This window comes from Podarcis filfolensis, assembly GCF_964270895.1.
Source record: "Podarcis filfolensis genome assembly, chromosome: 7".
Taxonomy (NCBI): domain Eukaryota; kingdom Metazoa; phylum Chordata; class Lepidosauria; order Squamata; family Lacertidae; genus Podarcis; species Podarcis filfolensis.
In genome coordinates, this window is record NC_139603.1 from 39205425 (window position 1) to 39226904 (window position 21480).

Sequence of the window (21480 nt, forward strand, 5' to 3'; positions counted from 1 at the left end):
TGGACTGATTTAATTGTCTCTTCCTGCCTTACGCTCCTGATCAAAAACCCCACACCACTTTCCCTACTTCCATCTGTCATTTTGGGCTATTTTATCTCCCAGTCATGTCTTACCTAAGACTTTCACTAGTGGGTAGAAGTCCTGTGCTCTCCTCCCTCCGGCAGATGGCATAATGTGAACTGCAGCCTCCAGCTGAACATTGAATCACTTCAAGCCGGAGTGTGAAACCTGTGGACAAGTCCCCTCATCCATCATAAATGGCCGTGTTAGCTGTGGCTCCTGCAAGTTGCAACCCTGCATCATCTGGAGGGCTGCAGTTTTCCATCCCTGACTTAGACATCCTGTTTGTGTGACTTGTCCTGTCTTCTCCACCTCACCCCCCCCAATTTTTGTTTGTTTCTAAAGGGAGAGAAATTGCTTTTCTTTGCATGTCCAGCCTATCATGTTAACATGGAAAACCCACTTACATTGTCCTTTCTATAGTGGAGGGAAGGAGGTGCACTAGGCTTTTGCAAGGCAAGGAGCCCAGGTAACATATGAGTGAGGGCAAAGTGTTGAGGGTGGGAATTACTATCTTTGAAGTATCTGTTGTCTCACACATTCTTCAGACATGCCAGGGGTAGCCAATGTGGTGCCCTCCAGATGTTAAAGACTACATATTTCATCACCACTGTCATTGGCCATGCTGGGCACAGGATGATGGGAGCTGATGTCCAAAAGCATATGAAGGGTATTATGGTCTAGGCTACAGTTCCACATCGTGTCAAAATGTTAAGTTAATGCCTGTGTCCTTAACACAGTTGTCTTTGTTTCATGGTAGTCTAGTAAATTCCAGCTTGATAGAGAGATGTATCTTGGAAATGAAAGCGCCTCTTCCTCAGCCTTTTCATATGGACTACACAAAAATTCAGGTTGGTGGCATACATATTTCTTTTCTATTCCATTCTCTTGAAGTGCATGGGTAGGATGCAGCACATGTTTTAATTACTTAAAGGCACAGGTTTACACCCTAAATGTGCTTTAAAAATACAGATCAACTCTGAAGTTAAGGCTGTTGAGTTGAGTGGAGCGTGTTTTTTTCCAAGTCAGTGAGTTGTAGGGTTGCATCCTTAATAATCCATTTTATTGATTCAGTGAACCCCATGAAAGGTGCTGCTTCTTTTTGTTTGAGAAAAATGTGTTTTTGCTTAAGGGAAAACAATTATAATTGAGTAAGAGAGTTACGTACAACTCATTGTCGGAAAGAAAAGGTGTTAGTGGGAGTGTTAAAATGCAAACCCACAGCATTTTGCATTTTGTATAGTGGTTGTACATGTATGTGTGTGTGAGGGGGTGGGAGTTACAGAAGGGGGCAGGGTGAAGTGGAAGAAACATTTTCCCCTTTTAATCTCCCAGCTTCTCTCCTTGAATGCTACTCCACTCCTAACGAGCCCTTCCCCAACCTGGTGACCTCCAGATGTTTTGGATTACAATTCCCATCAGACCTGACCATTGGTCATGCTGATTGAGGCTCATGGGAGCTATATTCCAAAACATCTGGAAGGTAACAAGCAAGAGATAGCCATAGGACAAGTGTTGTGGCTCAGACAGACCACTTCTCTGCTGCAGTGGAGAAGCAGCAGTCGTTTCCAGGTTTGGCTTCCTTCTGCCAGTCACCCTGGGCCTACAGAGTCAAAAGGAAACATCCTCTGGCCTTAGCCAGCAGCAAGAAGACCAAATTCCTCTGGGAGGCTCTAACCCTTGCTCCCAGGAAGAGGGTCAAGGGGGAGACCAACATGGTACCATCTTATTGGCCAGTGAAGGAGCAGCTGTTTGAACCCTTGCTTTCTTTTCCTTCCCCATTATTTTTTTCTCTCCTTTTGACATCATGTTTCTGGGTTTTTTGTGTCTTTTAGTAAAGCATTTAGGCCAACCCTCCTCCAACACACAATCCTTTTAAACCTCCTTTAGCCTAATTCATAGCCACATTGGATTCTGTACACCTTTCTGACACCAATGTAAGTTTTGGGGGATACTTGGGAAGCTAGAAACTCTGAAGAACAGTAGTCTCAAGATTTTTCTGCATACCTGACACAAATCCAGACCTGAAATGGTTTGGGAGGGTGAAGCTAGTAAGGCCAAGATTGTTCCGGGCAACCCAGTCCAGGACTCTTTTGACCTGACTCGACCAAAGCCCAGTTCTGCTCGAATGAGTCAAATTCATTTCAGGATTGGGGCTGTGGCTGAATCTGGAGCACAACCCTAGCTCAAAGCTCACCAATTCTGGTCAGAACTGAGGTTTAAAAATACGTGATTAGCAGCTGTTGGTTTCAGTTACCAGAGCAAATTCAGCTAGAAAGAAATCAATGGCGGTTTAATCATGAAAGACAAAGGTGAGGAATCTCAGGCCCGATAGCTGAATGTGGTCCTCCAGGACCCTTGTCGTCCTAGGACATGTCTTTCACTGTCCTTGCTCCATGTCCTCCTTGCTGGAATGGGATCTTGAACTGTGATAATGCCTCATGTTTGTCTAGTAGATGGAGAATGGAAAGGTGTGTGTCCCTGGGTAGCAACAGCTTCTCACACACATCCACACACTGCCAAAAGACATGTGAACGCTTGCTTGCTGTAGCTGAGAGAGCTGGTGTGCTTGCACAACCACGTGCCGTGAAAGCTCATCTCCGTCAATTATTCAGGAACTTTTGGAGCCTTGACTGGGTGCTCTGTAGTCGTAAAACTCCGGTAACTGGGTTATGCTGTGCAACTGAACGTGAGCAGTGGCATCAAAGCTCCTTTGATCTCACTTCTCCATGGGAATCTTTTTGTGAATGAAGGGAAAGATAAAGTGCGAGCTAGATCAATAATGTGCCACATCAACTGCAGTTTAATCACCTTTTTTTTTTCACACGATGACTACCCGCTAGCTTTTCAGAAGTAAATGGGAAATGCCATATATTGAAACTGTTGCGCTGCAATTGAAAATTGTTTTATCATTAGATCCTTGAGAAAGAAACCTTTGAGTATGTGTGCTTAAGTTAACAGATACCAAATAAGAAAATAGTACAGAACTGAAATGGGTATGGTGGTTTTTGGACAATTTCCTTGAACCCATAATGAATCAGGCCTCTCCTTTTCTAGCCCCATTTTGTGAAAAGGAACAAAACTACTCTCAAAGGGGCAAGTATTCGGGAGCAAATGGAACAAGGGTCATGGTGCAGATTACACTCAGTGCATAGGGTGCAGCTCTCTCTCTGTCTCTCTCTCTCTCTCTCCCTCTCTCTCTCTCTCTCTCTCCTTTCCTTTCTTTACTTGCTTATGGGCTCCAGGATGACTGGTTGTCCATTGGAAACAGAACTGAGAAGCGAAGAGTCAAACCTCCCATCCTTGCATGTTGTAGTCTCAATGAAAATTGCCATCTCTTTGGTGGATTGCCTTTTGCAGCCTTCCTAGGTACCCAGATTTCTTGAAAATCTCATTATATGCTCAGCTAGGCTTTCCTATAAGCATGGGAAGGTGCCTATGTGCCTAACAACTGTTTATTTTTATTTTTTAAGCACAGTATTTTTCTTTTTAAAGGAATCAGTGTACTAATTGCAGGCATTCAGTAGCCAGCCTTCCTGGCTCCCCTTGTTTCAGTTAAAGGTTAGAGTAAAACCATCATGAGGTAACATCTCCCATGAGGCTTTTTCGGATCAGGAAGCGTGGGCAGACCTGAGGTTGCCTAGGGCTGGAGAGATGTTTAACAGGAAGAAGTAAAGCCCCAGCTGCAGAAATAAAGTCAGCTCAACCACCCACCCACCAAAGTTGTTAGGAAATTCAAAAGAGAAAGAGGCAGAAAACTGAAAACTTCATTCAACAGGAGAAGAAACATTTTGGTTTCAGCACAGCACTTACTAAAACCACAGGAAGTAAGCCATCAGATTCTTGACACCTTATGCTGCACATCAATCACCAAAGCAAGAAGACAATTACTATTACAAGTGTGTAATAGTACCAGTATTATTAAAGAGGCACTGTTGCTTCTCATGTGGAATGGACCTTGGCTTTAAAATACCATTCTTGTTCTTAGTGACTAATGACAGTTATTTGGATTTTACTCCTATTAACGCCTTCAGTTTCTACCTTTCCTTGTAAACTTGCAAAGTCACTAAGGAGATAGTAATATCTGGTTCTCATCATGCTTTCTGTGAAATAGAAATGCGGTGGTAATATGTGGTTCTGGTTATGCTTTCTGTACAAGAGACCCAAAATACCACACAACCTTCTGCTAAATGTCGTAATAACCCAACCCCATGACTGTTTACAAAATTCAGTAGGACTTAATTTCAGATACTTGGCACTTGGGATTGCAGGCTACAGTCTTCAATTGGATATTAACAGTGTAATCCTTTGCATTTTTATTTGGAAGCAAGTTGTTCTGTATGCAATGGTGTTTATATCCAGGTGAGTGTCATGGGACTGCATTCTAAGAATATTGCATCTTTACTGTTGAAATATTTGCATATATTTCACATGCAGTTTATAAATTTCTTATCTCTTATATTGATTTAACTTTTTTTTAAAAAAACTTCATTGTCAAAAATAATTGCTGCAGAAACGTACTACAAGTATCTGAGCCAAATCTTTTTGTTGTTGTTCAAACAGGTTTTGTTTCTACTGCAGTTTGTTTCATCTTTGTCCCAACTGCTACAGTCTTGCTTGCTGGTAAACACTCGCCTGGTGATGCAAGATGCATTATTGACACCTCTCTTGGCTCATACCTTTGTGGTTCTTTCCATTGGCTGCAAGGATGGCTTAGGTAATTGTGTGATAAGGAGTATGTTACTGAAATGCTTTGAACATGAGATCTGTCATTTGGTAGATCTCAAAGTTGAGTTATTTTTGATGTTTAGATCCCTGAAATCTTGTTTCTATATTTTGCTGATGGGCCCTAGCAGTGGCAATATCATCTCTGTGTCCTATTGCCTGGAAACAGAGATTTTACATGACTGTCATACAGCAAAAAAGGGCTGCCCCAGGCCAGATTTCCTCCCAGCTTAGTGTGCTTGTATATATGGCTGCTTTGCTGCTTCCCTGCTACAGGGAACCAAGCCATGGTCTGGCTTAGTTATATTTCCTAACCTGGGAAGTTCATGTTATTGCTTCAAACAAACCGCAAGCTGTAACCATGGTTTGTTCTTGGTTTACCACTCATTGTTTGTTTGTTTTATTACAAATTTTAATGATTCTTTAAAAAAAAATGACCAAGCATAAAGTGTTGTCTTCCAGAGGAAATACAGATGCTAAGTATTGTATTCAGTCATCCACATGGCATCAAAATAGACATGGGAAATCTTTTGCGTTACAGATTAAACTCACATCCACAGGGTATATTTCAGTCTAGAGCATTAAGATCATTTCTCTATAGTGGCTGCTGTGACTGAGGCGGTAAGCAGATTACTGCACTATTGTAAATAAATGATATAAATTGAGACCAAATGGAGTCATACCCATCTTTCTCTATTATTCCTCTTATCGCCCTCCAATCTTGAATTAAGTGCTATGTTCTACACATATTGGAGTGAGACAAATCATGAGACTAGGTTCAAACATAAAGCTAAGTCAGATCATGGCTTAGCTTCAAGTAACACAGCAGGAGTGAAGCAACTGATATTTTCTCACTACAACAGCACTCTTGCTCATTCATGCTAAACCATATTTTGGCTTAGCTTTGCATGTGAACAAGGCCAACGTCCGAAAGTAGTAATCCCTTCTCGCTTTCTATATGGGTACTTTCTATACTGATCAGAACTATGGGTTTTTTTATTTGTATGTTTAATTGGCAGGGCCAGAGATAACTGCTGCAGTTCACCAAACTTGGGAAGACTCATTCAGCCTTCTCACTACTCTGTTAAGAAAATGTGGCCATGTCTCTCTGCCATTTGTGACTGCAGCTCTTGCAAAGCATTGGATTCCAGTAATCGGTAAGACCTATTTTTCAGGTGCCTTGATATCTGCACAGATAATGATAACTTAAGACCAGAATGTGAAATTTTCAAAGGAATGTGTTGGAACCACTTTTGCTGGTATTTGATTGCATGCTTGTAAGTTTCCTTATTTGTTTTTGTCTGCCATGTTCGGGGCTCAACAGAACTCATTTTCAGCTCATAAAGAGATGAACCTAGGTATTTGTGTGCTTCTATAGTGATTCTAGTCCTTGGTGATAATGGGATGAACTGGCCCAGTGCCATTTCTCCTCCCTCTCCCAAAGTGGCATGAGGACCAAATGAAATAGGAGGGTAGCACTTCTGTATATTTTAATAATTGTGTAGAGGAAGGACTACTGACAGGTGTAACTTGAACATGAGTGGCCCTCCAGATATTTTTATGTACAACAACCATAAGCAATTTTCTTACCCATTGCCTTGCATATGCTTTTTTGAACCCAGTGCCATGATATATAGTTAAATATATTTATTTCTGTAAATACTGCAACATAAAACGCATTATCTTTTTTTTTTTTTGTATTTTAGAAACAATATGTGAATGTATGCAATTCTCCGCCAGACACCCTGACCTGTGTGTGGCCTGCTTGCAGTTCCTTGCTGTCTTGTTTTCCGAAGAGGGGAAAAGAGAGCTCAACAGTAAAGAGAATGCTTGCTACCACCCAACAGTGGTTTTCCTTCTAGATGAGGATGAGAGGAGCCGAGATTCTGTGGCCAAACTCTGTGAATTAATAATTCAGGTAGAAATTTATAATAATCCAATTTCAGTGTGGTGCATTTAAGTCTTACTAGTTACATGGGCATCTATCCCACATACTTTGCTGGCTTATTCATTTTAAGTTAATCAAAACAATGTGTGGGGGTTTTTTTTGCCCCTCTCAGTGGGAAGGGACTCTATGAAAAGATTCAGCCTGTGAGGCTAATGCAGCAGAGCCTCCAGGGTAGCTTAAAAAGTTGCAGCCCAGTTGTGCACCTGCTTACTTGGAAGTAACATCTATTGGTTCAGTGGACTGTGCTCCTAAGTAACTATAATTGTAAAGACATTGGAACTAATTGTAAAGACGCTGTAAGTGCAGGCATTCTGCTTTCTCACAGACATCTGGTTAGCCGCTCTGCAAACAGGATACTGAACTAGATGTGCCGTTGCCCTGATCCAGCAGGCTCTTTTTATGCAGGGATCGGCAAAGGTTTTGTGGCTTGGGCCGGTTCACGGTCCCGCAGATGCCGCGGTGGGCCAGAGTGCGCACGCACACATGCGCAAACGCTATTTCCGGTGCGAAGGAGGTGTACACAGCTTCCCATTGGCTGCAGGAGCTTCCTGCAGCCAATGGGAAGCCGGCCAGCGTCACGGAAGGCGGTCTCTGCTCTGCTCCACACCAGTTTAGCATGGCGCATGGGAGCCGACTGAGTGGGCCGTGGGGGTCCCCGAGTGGGCCGCGGGGGTGCATGGGCTGGTTAAACGACCCTCATGGGCCGCTTGGCCCATGGGCCTTAGGTTGTTGACCCCTGTTCTTATGTATCATTGATATTTGCCATGGTGTCAGCACGTGTGGGGGAAGATAAAGCAAGTAGTAATTTGACTGGAAAAGTTGAAAATCTGAAAGGAAGGGAAGGTGATGCAGAAAAGAAGTGTCAGAGTTATGGGTGCTCTTGAAGAAAGGCAGAAGAATAGTGTGAATAAGATTATGGGAGGAGGCGGAACTGGCTCCAGGTTTGAGGTAACCCTCTGGTGGGCCCATTCTTCTTTCTGTGGGCTCTGTGGACTTTCCTAGCTGTGGAAGTGTTTGAGGCACCATTGAACAGCAGGGCCTAACTGTGCTTTTGTTATTGTTGTTTGTTTCCCAAAATGTCCAGAGGAAGGCTTGTGGGAAACTCAAAGGCTGGCTTAGAACCAACCACATGGGGCTACTCTAATGCTGGACCAGGGGGGTGGGAATTAAGGGGTGGGGCTAGGGAAGGCATCTGCAGTGGGCCCTACCAAGACATTGGGGTTATGGCAGCTGCTTGAGGTGCTGATGCCGGCTCTGATAAGAGGGATTGTTAAGAAAGGAAGAAATAAGAGGGGTTGGTGGCAGCTGTCTCTAGAGATGCATCTCCTTCCAGAGATGCATATCAGTTTCACTAAACTTTGTTTGGGACCACATAATTCCTCTATTTTACACACTCTTGAGCATACTTCTCTTATTAAACATAAGTGAAAAAGAAGAACTGAATCCATAAATGGTTTTTCTATTCTAATTCTAACCTGCCCATATATTTGTGGCACATTTTAATACTATATTAAAACACGTGACTATTGAGTTCTTCATAAATTACAGTACTGTCCTGTATTTACATGGAGTAAATCCCACAATATTCAGTGGAGCATACTGCCAGTAAGTGTAGGTTTTCAGGCTAAGTCTGAATCAAGCCCTCAGAATATCTGCTAAAGCTAGGGGTGTGGAGGAACATTATTTGGCTTTCAATGTAAGTTTATTTTCCTATTAAATGTAAGTTGAAAATCTCCTTTGTTATCCCACCCCTTTTTGCCCCTTTGAAATGAAATTTTGCTCTGAGACATGGCAGTGTGTTTGCCTTAGCTTTAGTTCCCTTAACTGCAATATTCAAGTGGTCTCAAAATATTGAAGCCAGTGTCTTCTAAATTTGATTGCTTTATGGACTCAAGGCTCTTGGCATCAGATACAGGATAATCCCATCCCATCTTAGCCACAGTGCTGTTAATGGTATTATAGCTATCTATAAGCACCATCTTTTCTTTTTCTTTGAGACCTTGGTAAAATATTCTCTTGCGTACTGCTGATTGATATCTTTGCAGAAACAATTCCTGAAGTATTTTACTTCTCTATTTCCCTGTGTAAATTCTTTCTTATTTGATTTACTGCCATCAAAATCATGCTCTTAAGCCATGGAATAGCAGTAAAATACTGAAGCACTTCATGCCTTGCTATTCTCAGCTCCCTTTTTTACCAAGTCAATGCCTATAGTTCTGTTACCCAGCGGACTGGGCTTCTAACCCATTTCTTTTGAGCTTTTTATTCTTGCAGTGAGTTCTTCTGTAGATGATGACTCTGGTGAAAATATTACTTCTGCTCAAGTACAGGTCTGAAAAATCTACCAGACCTTTACTGTCTAGGACCAAATAGAAGTCAGAAGATAAGCAGATCTTATTTAGGATGTTATATTCATCAACTGGCTAGGGCCTCAAGCCTGTTCCTCTTCCAATTTCTTTCCATTAATATGACCTGCTTCAGTTTAAATGAAGCTAAAATAACTTCCTCTCAAATGACCCATTCTGTGTTTGCTATCTTCAGTCTAACGATGATCCTAATTGTGTTGGAGGAGGAGATTATTTTAATGGGAATCAATGTTCTTGAGGCAGCAGGTCCGGATCCAGTTTATTTTATTGGGAATGCATCTTTTTATTTTCTGTAGGCACTACTTCCTATTTGCACTCGGTGAATTAAAATGTGCACGTTCAATTGTTTGTCTGTCCTCTTCATTCTTCCACTCTGCCGTGTTGCTTCCTCTCTCTGCTTGCATTTCTTAAGTGATAAAATAACGAAATAACAGCATATCCAGCAAAATGATTTTTTAAAAAGAATATTTATTATATTTACATACATAAAACAGGAGATTTACCCCTTATTATCCCCCTGTGCACCCGCATGCCCCCAATTTTGGCTCTGGAGGGTCAGGAGAAAACACCAGAATTGTTCCAAATAGCAAGCTGATATGCTTGTGCAGACAAAATGCTTGCGATAGTCAGTAATTTCATCCATAGACTAACAGGAGGAGGGTTTCAGAAGTTTCACATAAGGATATATATATATATATATATATATATATATATATATATATATATGTTGTATATTTCTTTTTGTTTTTTCCTGCTATCCTGTGTCTGACTGTAACACAGTATGTGTTGACGATAAGATAAAACAGAAAAGCAAATAAAAATAATTTTAAAAAGAACACACAGACACATATTCAAAAGTGAAACTCATGAAGAAGTATGTATTTATCACAGAAGGTAGTAAAGGAAAGCACAGATGAAAATTGGAACATGAGTGAAAAGAGCTTAAGGGAAAGAGAAGAGCCCATGTTGGGCTCCCATGAAAATCTTAAAATCTTTTTAAGGTGTCCCTGGAAAACTTGGGGTTTTCCCCTGCTATGTGACCATGTAACCCATGTAACATCACTAGTTCTTCAGCTTCTGTGCCTTGGAACTCACATCTGGTGTTAAAGTTCCCCTTAGTATCCAGTTGGCTAGAGAACTGTGGCTAACCTATCTGCTATGACAGGCATAGGCAAACTTGGCGCTCCAGATATTTTGGGACTACAACTCCCATCATCCCTAGCTAACAGGACCAGTGGTCAGGGATGATGGGAGTTGTAGTCCCAAAACATATGGAGGGCCGAGTTTGCCTATGCCTGTGCTATGACATCTGAGCAGACTTACCCACAGCTCCACTGAGGCAGAGATATCAGAGGTCAAAGGGGGGAATTTGAGGGTGGAATGAAAATATAGCCTACCTGGCTGGCAGGTTCTTTGACAGCTTGGTAATAACTCTGTCTCTGTAAAAGAAGTTTCCTGAAAAGGGCAAGTGACACTATTGCAGTGGCTGGATTCACATGCTGCTTTTTAAAAAAGCATGTAATTTCAGAGAAAGCAGTTAGAGTAGCAAAATCAAAGCAGGCACTGATGTAAGAGCCAGGTATATTGAACAAAGGAGACCAAAGAGGGCCTGAAGTTCACATCTAGAGAAGGGGAACAATAGTTTGAAATCATCTACATTGAAGATTTGATAAGTGTCATGACAAAAAGATAACTCATCATCGCCTTTCCACTCACTGGTTATCAGCAGGAATAAAAAGGATGGCCACTTAAAATAGGAAGAACCTGTCAATCCAGTCACTTCTGTAGAAGTATTGGGTTAATTTGCAGATATTGCCAAGGGGCAAACTAGATGCGGCAGCTGAAGGTCCACGTGTTAGAATGTTAATGAGCTCCTATAAAGAGAGAGAGGGTACTAAAGGCAAGAAGGGGTACTGCAGCCATTTCCCCCAGACTTGGTGCGGACTGTAAGATGGGGAGTATTCCTTGCCAAGAGAGAAGCTGCTGTGGATACGTTCCAGGGGGAAAAAGTGGGGCAGGGAAGGATTCAGTGACACCCTCCTGCCCGGCCAGTGGATTGGAAGAAGGCCATCAAATTGTGCCTGATTCCAGACAACACTGAGGACTCCGCTATACAGCTGCAAATAAAATGTTTTAAGTGTGTTTCAAGTACAATATACAATGTGACACTAGATGGCGATGGTGAGCATTATGTAAAATTCAGTGTATTTTACTTTAATTTTTTTAAAAGCATTTTCAGAATGTTTTTTTATATATGTGTAGATTCCACCTGAGGCATTTCGGGTTTTTTGGGGGGAGGGTTCCTGTGATGCTAAGTTTCATTGAGATTTAAATTTTATTATGTTGTACTGAATGCATTTTATGTGTGATGAAGGACAGTCTAGAAAACCGGTAAGTAAATGTGTAAATGGAATTTGCAGACATTTAACGTGCAATTTCCTGCAGGAAATTCCTCTGAATTTTCTATGTGGTAACCAATGTTGTTTTATTGGTAGAGCTATGAAGGAAAATCCTCTCAGGATGTGCTGAAGCGAGTTGCTGCCAGTGCTTTGCTTCCCCTTTTGGCTGTCAGTAAAAGTGCCCAGAAATGTGCTTTGGAAGGTGAGCTGCCTTGCTATAGCACACACTGAGGTTGTCCTTACTGTGTAGGGAATGCAAAAACAGCCTTACACATCTTATTTAAAAAAAGTGTTCCCAGGTCTACTTTTGGTGACATGCAAAACCAAGAGCAGGATCACAATCAACATTAGAACATGCTGGTTATGAGCATTACTAGAGAAATGGCACCACAACAGTTGGCTTTCATTTTGTCATGCATTTATAGGTACCATTAAACAGACTTATCTGCTCAAGTGGTTCTGGTTCAATGACGGATATTTTTAGAAGTTCTGAATTTATGCACGTTAGTGTCTTTTGTGTTTCTGTATGTAAAAAGTCTGTCAAAATCGTATCCATATTTGTAATTGTAAGTGTTCATTATCTTCTCCTGGCCCTGAATAACCTGTTTATAGACACACCATAACCAAGCAGTGCATTTTGAATGCCCTTGAATCTATGAGAGCCTCGGAGTAAATCCCTTGTGGAGAACCTTGCATTTAGACAGTACAGTCTAGGTGGGAAAACACAAGGTTGATGTCGGCATGTATTTTAGCACTCTGTTTACTTCAGAAACTTGAAGAACCATTTTAAAGGTCTCCCGTGGCACCAATGTTAAGGTTCAGGCAGGAAGATCTAGTATTTATTGATGCCTGAGCAACCTCAGAGGGTTGCCGTTCCTCTTGCTTGCAAGTGAGCAAATAAGAACAAAATAAAAGCAGTTATTGGTATTCCTTGTGGGTTGGTTCCAAACTTGTGCCTCTGCAGATGGATGGGTTCCTTCAGTTCACAGAGAGAACCAGGACCCAGCAGAGCTCCCCAATGGAGGAAAGGGGGTGGTGGAAGATGGTTTTTACTGATCCCCTGTACCACCTCCCCATGTCCTGGAGGGTCTCCCCTCCTGCCAAAGGGGCTTTACAGGAGGCTGCAAGGAGGAATTGGTAAAAAAAAAAAAAGTTACACACTGCGACTAGCTCCTCACTCCACTGTGAATGAAACCTAACACTGAGCAGCGTACCTGCTGATAATTAATGATGTCATTTTTGTATGGTTAAATATTTGATAAGGATAGCATGTTTAAGGAAAAGCCAGCGAAATATTACATAGTGTCTCTAAAAAGAAAAATCATACAGAACAATAACATCCATATTTACAGAACCAAAGCAATTTACTTAATAATCCCTTTCCAGATGTGTGGTAAAAAAAAACAAGTCCCAAAACTTTCATGTCAGGGCCGAAGATGTGAATGGTTTGAGCCTGAGTTGCGTAGGTTCTCAACCTACCGTTGTGTCTTGGTCAGTTGACTCCGTAGAAAAGAAATAATTGTACATTGAAGACACACTCTTTAAACTATGAGCTAATTGTAAAATAAGTGAGACATATTAACTGCCCGTTGAAATGCTCCCAAAGTAACAGGATTTATCCAGCAAGCTAGCCATACCTTTCTCTAAGATGCTATAAGCTGTTAGGGGCTATAGCAAACAGATTTCCACTGGACAGTCTACAGTTCCTGCTGGCCCCTGAGCATGCTCATTCCTCAATGGTCTAGTTTCCTTTTGTGGACTAGGGAGGGGCTCCCCATTTTTATTTGTTTTTTTAACTCTCTCTCCCACCCATCTGCAAATGCCAGGATGTCCTGAGAATGACGATGCCTCCCTAGAGTCTGCTATTAGGGGGACTGATTGCTTAGTTAAATTCAAATGTAGTAACTTCAAATGTTAATTAGGCTTTGGGTACTTAAGCTTGTCATTTTGCATGCAGTATGTCACCTGAACACATTTTGTTGTTGTTGTTGTTCTAGAAATAATATAATGTACTTCCATCAATATAAAATAAAATAGAAAATGTGACTCGTTGGTTACTGATAGAATGTCTGATACTTCCACATTTTGCAAGTACTGTGGTACCTTGGGTTACGAACTTAATTCATTCCGGAGGTCCGTTCTTAACCTGAAACTGTTCTTAACCTGAGGCACGCTTTCGCTAATGGGGCCTCCCGCTGCTGCCGTGCTGCCGGTGCACAGTTTCTGTTCTCATCCTGAGGCAAAGTTTGTAACCTAAGGTACTGCTTCTGGGTTAGCGGAGTTTGTAACCCAAAGTGTTTGTAACTGAATAACCATTGTATGTGAGTGTAGGCAGGTTTGTTGATAGAGTGCATTCTTCATTACAGCCAACCTAATAGAAACCTGCTTGGAACAGATAAAGCACATTCATGCACAACTGAACCTAGACTCCTTGAGGCCTGGAAAAGCAGTCCCAAGGAAAAAGGTAATTAAAAAAGAAAATTTGCAAAATTGATATTAAAAGTTTGGAGTTTCTCCTACTGATGTTGCAGAGTACAATCCAGTGCATGTCTATGCACAAGTAAATCCCACTATGGTAATTGGGGTTTACTCCTGAGTAAATGTGTTTGGGGCTTAAGAAAGAGTGTGTGGCATAGTGGTTAGTGTGTTGGTCTGGGATCAGAGAATCTTGAGTTCAAATCTACACTCGGCCGTGAAGCTTATTTGGGGACTACATATCTTTAGGTTCCAAGAGAAAACATCCCTCTTATACCAGGCCTTTGGTTAATTAAACAATCTGTGGCCTTTTAAACTGGTGGGGGGGAGTTATTGTTTTTGTTTGTTACTCTGTTAAATCTTTTCATGGTTTTATATTGTAAACTGCCCTATGATCCTTGGATGATGGGTGCTATAGAAATTTAATAAATAAAATAGTGCCTTTGTACAATGAAGGTACTTTATTCAAGCTTCTGCCATTGTTTAAAGCCACCATTTTCCTCTCAGTTTCCTTCATGTCAATTTTACTCAAAATTCTATTAATGTTTTATGCTTTATCCTTTTCATTGTCTCTCCCTTTTAGCTCTCACCCCATTGCCACTTTTGTTAAACAACCTGTCTTCACTTTTTCTCCCCCACCCCGCCCTGATTTCATAGAAATCCAAGATTGTGATGTGGCACTACAAATCCCCCAGTGTGGTCTTGCTTGATAACATTCTTACATTTTTATTACATGTAAAGAGAAGAGCAAGAGCAGACTTCTGTTGAGCCCTTTTGAAAGTTGCTGTTTGTCCTTTCCCCTACCCAGTTTATCACCTTACTTTCGTTCCTTTCCATTGCACTTTTGAGAGCAAACCCTTTTATTGCCATGCAGTGAATTTGCTGTGTTTGAAAACGTAGCTTCCATTATGGATTCCATATTGTATCGCTCTTCCTTTATGTTCAGTAGAGCTGAAATGCTTCTTCTGCGTTAGATGAGCTTATTGAAATTCAATAATCTTTTCCACAGACAGTTAGAATGCCAGCATCTTAGAAAGCAAGGTGGTCAGGTGCAATTCCAGTGTGGTAAATAAGTCCAGAAGCAAAAGGTGCTATATATGTCATATAAAGCAGTTTCTGGTTAGATATTGATGCTAAATCACTTTCTTTATTTCTTTTTGTTCTACTAGGATGATAATAACCTCAGCAAAGAAATAAAGCTTGTCATGCAGCTCCTAAGAAATTGCTTCTTTCGAAATGAATCCTGCAAAGTAAGAGATGTGGGGGCACATGCAACTTTCAGCTGAAAATGTTGGTGGAGGCACCTCTTCCAAGCACTAGCAGAAGCTTCTGGAACAATCTTCCTTCTGTCTTTATTACATCCAGGGGATTCCATTTTCTGGAATTTCAACAAATTCCAAGATGTATGGTGGTGGTGGGGGGTGATTCTCTTTACTGAATGTAAGTTGCAGTGTGGGCCTTCCCTCCCCCAGTAAATCTGAACTTACACTTTTTGTTGTATTTGAGTGTGGTAAGCTCAAAATGGCCTCTATACTCCGCTTGGTCGAATATGCAGTTGCCGATTTCCTTAGCCACAAGATGAAACATTATTGTATGCCTTTTAGTACCGTATCTCACTGCTTCTATTCATTAGTTGTGAGGGTTTTAACTTTTACTCACAGTTTCTCTTATGAAAGTAGCTTTTCAGTATTACACTGTCCTCTTGTCTCTGTCCGACAGGCAGCAGCCCTTGGAACTCACCTTATCTCTGTTTTGCACGCTCTGTGGCCGTGGCTTTTAATGGATGACTCACTGATGCAAACAGCTCTGCATTTGCTCTGTGTCTACACGGCAAACTATCCTTTAGGTGGGTGACGAGTCAGACTTTTGTTTACTTCTTTATTTGTATATAAATATGTGTTCCACCCTTCTAGTGCCTGTACGCTATGCAGGGCAGCTAACAACACTTCAAAATAAAACCAAAAATGCCACAGAGGCAAGAGCTGCAGAAAAAACATCACAGTTAAACAACACCTCAAGTCCTCTGCAAGGAAAAGTCTGCTGGTAATAAAAATGTCTTCCTCAGCATTTAAAAGACAGAGATGGGAGCCCCCATGCCTCCCAGGGCAAAGGGCACATGTTGGTGGTGTGGCCACCGGGTATATTTTGTACTGGAACAATCGCCAGAAAATACTAATCCAAGCAAAAGCTGTGAGGGGGAAACTACAGTTAACATTTGTTTTGTGCATTATCCTTTACTGTCCCTGTGCTATGCAAGTGAAAGTCCTCTTCAAATTCCCTACTAAACATGACTGGAAAACTTATATAACATGCACGCCTACTTCCTTAAAGGAATAGGTAGATATTGTAAAGTGGAATCAACTAACCCTGTTTGCTAACAGAACCCAGTGCAAAGGCTCCCACTAGTGCAACAGGCCCTCCCCTTCTCCCCACCCCCCACCGCTTTGGAGGGTTGGGAGAACCCCACAATAGCATGCCGGGAGATTGTTTCATCAGCTGACTTTTGGTCAACTAACTTTTGCTCAGAGTAGACCCATTGAAATTTATGGACCAAATGATCATTAATTTCAGTAGGTCTACTATGTATAGAAGTTAGTTGACTATGGCCCTGTGTTTGTATATAATATGGCTACCCTTTGATATCATTTATTCTTTTTTTCTACCCACTTTCTCCTCTCGTAGCAGTTTTTTAAAATTTATTTTAGGAATAAGCACAAAATAGTAATATAAGCACAGTGTGTCTACACAGCATCCATAGGTACATTCTGTTAACAACCAAATTTTCTGTCAATCAGCAATACCTTTCATAATACTTTTTTTGAGATGTACACTGACTGAACCTGTATGGAGAGCCAAATAATTTTTGCTAAATTAAATACCTACACCTAGCATGGCTAGATTTTACATTACAGGAAATAAGAATACCATGAGTAGGCATCTGCATAGCTTCAGAATAGGAGGAAACCCAGGCTATGAAAGTTTCAGACATCTATTGTTTTGAGGAGAAGGACAGTGAACTTCATTGCATATAGCAGCATTGACTTTCTAATGTGGGTGATGAGTTGATGTGCTCAGTGAATCTAAAGTATGTGAATACATGAGGAACTCTTGTCTCCTGTGGTTCAGTTTTCCACATAAACCTATAATTAGTATCTATGAGGTTGATGCTTATATTTCTATTTATGACAACTTTTGTATGAATATATCTAAATTGAAAGCATGATTGGGAAGAGTGGAAAATTTTATTTTGATCTGTTGTCATAGAAGATGAATGCATTTCTGTTTAAAAACAGCCTTGCCTTTTATATATTAAATAAACCACACTATCATAACAATTCAGCAATGTGGTATACAGCATACAAAATACAGTAACATCAATTGAAATATTAAGACACACAACCTTCCATTTCTGTTGTGAATAGATTCTGAAGACTGGTTTCTAGGCACATCATTACAGAAGTAGCTTTAATTTCCTGGTAGTCTTATAAAACATTAAGTCAATTTAAATTATCTTTCTAGACATTGCAATGAAGAGCTGTGCATGTCCAAGGTTCTGCATGCCTGAGGTGGGCTTTAGACTTATGTTCTCAAACAACAGCCTTCAGTTTTTCAAACTAAACTGAGAAGACACTCAAACACAGACTGTAATGCAGCAGAGCATATTCAAAGAAAATACTTCAATTCAACTGGGCAGGCCATTACCTTAAGCATGCTTGCAATAGCATTTAGGGTCATGGCCATGGCTAGGAGCCCATGTCTGCAAACCAATTTTTATTCATACATTAAGCCAAATTACGTTCCTCAAGGCATATTCTGGGACCTTTCCTGTGCAAAAGTGCACCAGTGCAAAACTATTACTACTAGAGATGTCTCTGAATTTTATAACTCCTTGGCAACTCAAAATGCTCACCTCAAATATGAGATGAGTATTGTGACCCTCAGGTTCTTCTCTGGCTTGGATTTTAATCTGATTCAGAAAATAACTTCACTCCAGCTTTATCTTACCCATCTATAAGTCCCCAACTACCCACCAGTTTACTGGTTGTGGGAAGGAGAGATCTGTTCTCTGTGTGTTGTTTTCCCCCTCACACCCTTCCAGGGCTTGATACTGCTGTGGTAGGAATCCAAGCATCAGGAGCAATTATGAAATGTAGTTTTCTCAGTTTTCCTGAAATCCAGAGGTACACCAGGGGTCAATTTGGCTGGGAATAACTTGAGAGGCTTTCAGGTTTCAAGGAAGGGGATGAAGAAACTGCTCTGCTTATTCTAAACTGATTTGAGGAGTACTGTGGGGGCAGTTACCAGTTAAAAAGAGAATCTCTTACAAAGCACAGAAGGACCCTTGTGTGGGCAGGAAACCACTAATAGTGAGTTTCAGCATCCTAAATTGTTTGGGTTATAATTAAACAATGTTCATGCTCAAACAGTGCAAAAATTAAGTGGGTGTGATCTCTTTAAGAAGTCTTATTATGTTTTCAATTTATTTGTTGCCTCTCACTGAAGCCTCAAGTGGCTCATCTTTGCAGCTCTTTATTTAACAAGCTTTACGTGATTAGATTTCCAAGATTTGATGGTGGAAAATTATTAATGCATTTATGTCAAGAGTTTTATGAAGATAAATTATATTTGCCACTAATAAAATTTGTAGATTGCATTAATATATGCTTTATCCAAAATGCACTTAAAATTGGATCAGGCCAACTTTCCACCTAGTCCAAATTCTGTTTGCGGCAGTGGCAGTGCAGAGGTGTCTCAGGAGTACTCACAAAACGGCATGAAGACATCACCCATCCACCCACCCCAGTTTGTCCCCAGCACCTGACAACTGCCTCTGGACATTGAGAACATTTAGCTGCCCCATCTAACAGCATCTGGGATATCTATTCTCTAATGTCTAATCCCATTACTAAATATTCTGGCAGTAAATTGTATAGTTACAATTATACAATTGTAAAAGCACTTGTTCTCCACCTCCAGTGCTACTTTTTAAAATCATGATTTGCTCCCTCTAACACCAAACTTAGGTGGTGTGTGCCAAAAGGACTTGGGGCCACTGGAACAGGAGAAGGGAAATATCAACATGCTGAGGGGAACCCTGCAGGTGGGGGAAGAAACCCTAAGAGGACTAAGTAGCCTGATGAGAACTGATCATGTTTTGTAGCCACAGATTACTGGGAAGAGTGATTTAGGAAACAGTGGGGATGTGATGGAATGCCCTGCTTGCAGGAAGCAGCTGGCTTGATCCCCTGAAACAGAAGGCAAGGACAAACAGCAATGTTGTTCTGAAGGACCATCTTCTAAAAACTGAATACAATTTGTTCTCGGAATTCTGTTAAAGACATCTAGACATTTTAAATAGGGTATTATTGGTCCATGGACTGTCCGAATACTTCTAACCCGAAGAAAGAAAATAAAAGCAAATGTGATAGAAACATTACAAAATCACCAGTATTATCATGAAAACTAAATATCCTATTTGTAATTCTTTATTGTATGGAAGTGTATCTAGATATGTACATGCACAAACCGTTTCTGGTTATTTTAACTGACCCAAATTTAATGTACTTCTTATTGAGAAGAAGCTTGAAGCATAAATTTTCTTCTCTGATCAACTTACAATAATTTTAGTAGAAAGCTGATAAAAAAGGCTGTATAAGTACTTCAATGGTTCATTCATAGGTCTTGGTATGTTGTTTTTAAAATACATATTTCATAAATCATAATGAAATTGATAAGATTACATTTTTATACGAAAAGGATACATGTATTTATGGAAACTGTATATGTATATGTTTTTCCTGATGGTTAAATGCAACTGTGGTTCCATCTTTGAAGGCTGTGGTTCTCTGTGTTTGGCAAGCAGTGGATTGTCTCCTCTTCAAACAGCCCAACGAACAGCAGCTGGAAACTCTCTAATGCATAGCATTGTGAAGTTGGCTGCCCAAACCCCAGCCGAGAACAGCACAATCCAGCAGATGACCTTTAATCTTCTGGCTAACGCCGTTGTATCTCATGACTGCAAGGGTGTTCTTCAGAAGGTATGCATACATTTTATTTCTAAACTTCACAAAAAAGTTTAGGTTTTGCACAAACCCAAGTGAAGATGTTAAGACAATTATGTGATCTGAACCAAGCAAAAATTTGTGAACAGAAGAATGATGCTTAGGATGATGAATTGGAGGGTAAGTTATGGGGAAAGGCATAGCAAACATAGGCTTGGTTCATACATCACATTAAACCATAGTTTATTTTAAATTATGGCTTAAAGTGAATAAGCAGTATGTTAGTGCACACTCCTCAAAAGCCCACATATAGGGATTGTAAGATGATACAGTTATCATCAACAACAATGAAGTTTTGAAAAAAAAGCTGTTTTCTATTATTCATCCATGTAATTTAATTGTTGGTTATGACAATTTGCAAAAACAACAACAACTACTATACATGATTTTTTTGTCACAGGACATTATTTATTTTTTTAAAAAAAGAAAAGAATTGTAGTATAGGCATAATTTAGTTACTGATTTTGCATACAAGCCTAATTTAAAGACTATGGGTTGTATTCAACTAACTTTGCTCAGTGTAGATCCATTGAAATTAATGGATTGATATTAATGGACCCTTATCCTGGAATATCTTGCTATAGGATTGCTTCCTCATTGCTATATTGTGCACACTGTTTTCCTAGCTGCTGTTTCAACTGCTGTACCCTACTCACCAGTTTTCTATGTTGCACATCGTAAAGTAAAATAATTAGGACAATATTTGCATACGGCTCCAATACATTTAGACATTAATTATATGCACTGTCAATATACTTTGTCATGTGTCAACATTGCTTTTTGTAAAAAGGTGGGCCTCTATCCCTTGATCTTCATTTACATTCTTTGCTGCTTTGAAAAAAATGTCAGTATTGTTATCTCAAAAATGAAAAGCATGGGATGTGCCTTTTTCCAGAAATGATTGGCTTGCTTTGATGCAATAATTCTCTTTTGAATAATACAGTAATTTCCTGCTTATGCTTGATGAACGCTGTCGGAAACTATAAAGCACTTAATCATTAGGGCAATTCCCTCCCTCATCTGTGAGCTCACGATCTTTACTGCTTCTTAGAGCAAGACAATGAGTGGAACAAGGAAATAATAGTCTCTATTCCTTTTGCCCATCAAGCAGAGCAGAAATGGGAATTGATTGTGTCCTTCCTTCTGGTCTCGATAAGTTGGTTGGCATAGTACAGCATTCCACACTTAAAACTACTTTTGACTTTGCTATTAGTATTATTGCTTGATTTCTATACCAAAAATTCGGTTTACAGAATGTCAAATGAAATGTAACAGAATAAAATAAAGAGGCAGAAATACAAAAATGGGTCAGCTGATCAGAAAGTTATTTAAAAAATAATGATTCATATGTTAAGCTTGCTGAAGTAACTAAGTCTTAAATTAGTATGTACTAATCACCTGCTTAATGACACTTGTCTGCCATGAGGGTTGAGTATAGCTCAGTA

General features: G+C 40.3%; 1 protein-coding gene across 1 annotated transcript in view; it reads left to right on the forward strand.

The window, feature by feature from the left end:
• Window positions 1–21480, forward strand: part of RTTN (rotatin) — a 91954-nt gene that overhangs the window by 64191 nt on the left and 6283 nt on the right. Inside the window, exons 37-45 of the mRNA XM_083622448.1 lie at window positions 821–911; window positions 4624–4777; window positions 5805–5942; window positions 6492–6703; window positions 11595–11700; window positions 13865–13962; window positions 15143–15223; window positions 15693–15819; window positions 19809–20011. Of these exons, the coding sequence (XP_083478574.1) occupies window positions 821–911; window positions 4624–4777; window positions 5805–5942; window positions 6492–6703; window positions 11595–11700; window positions 13865–13962; window positions 15143–15223; window positions 15693–15819; window positions 19809–20011 (1210 nt within the window). The remainder of the gene's footprint in view (window positions 1–820; window positions 912–4623; window positions 4778–5804; window positions 5943–6491; window positions 6704–11594; window positions 11701–13864; window positions 13963–15142; window positions 15224–15692; window positions 15820–19808; window positions 20012–21480) is intronic.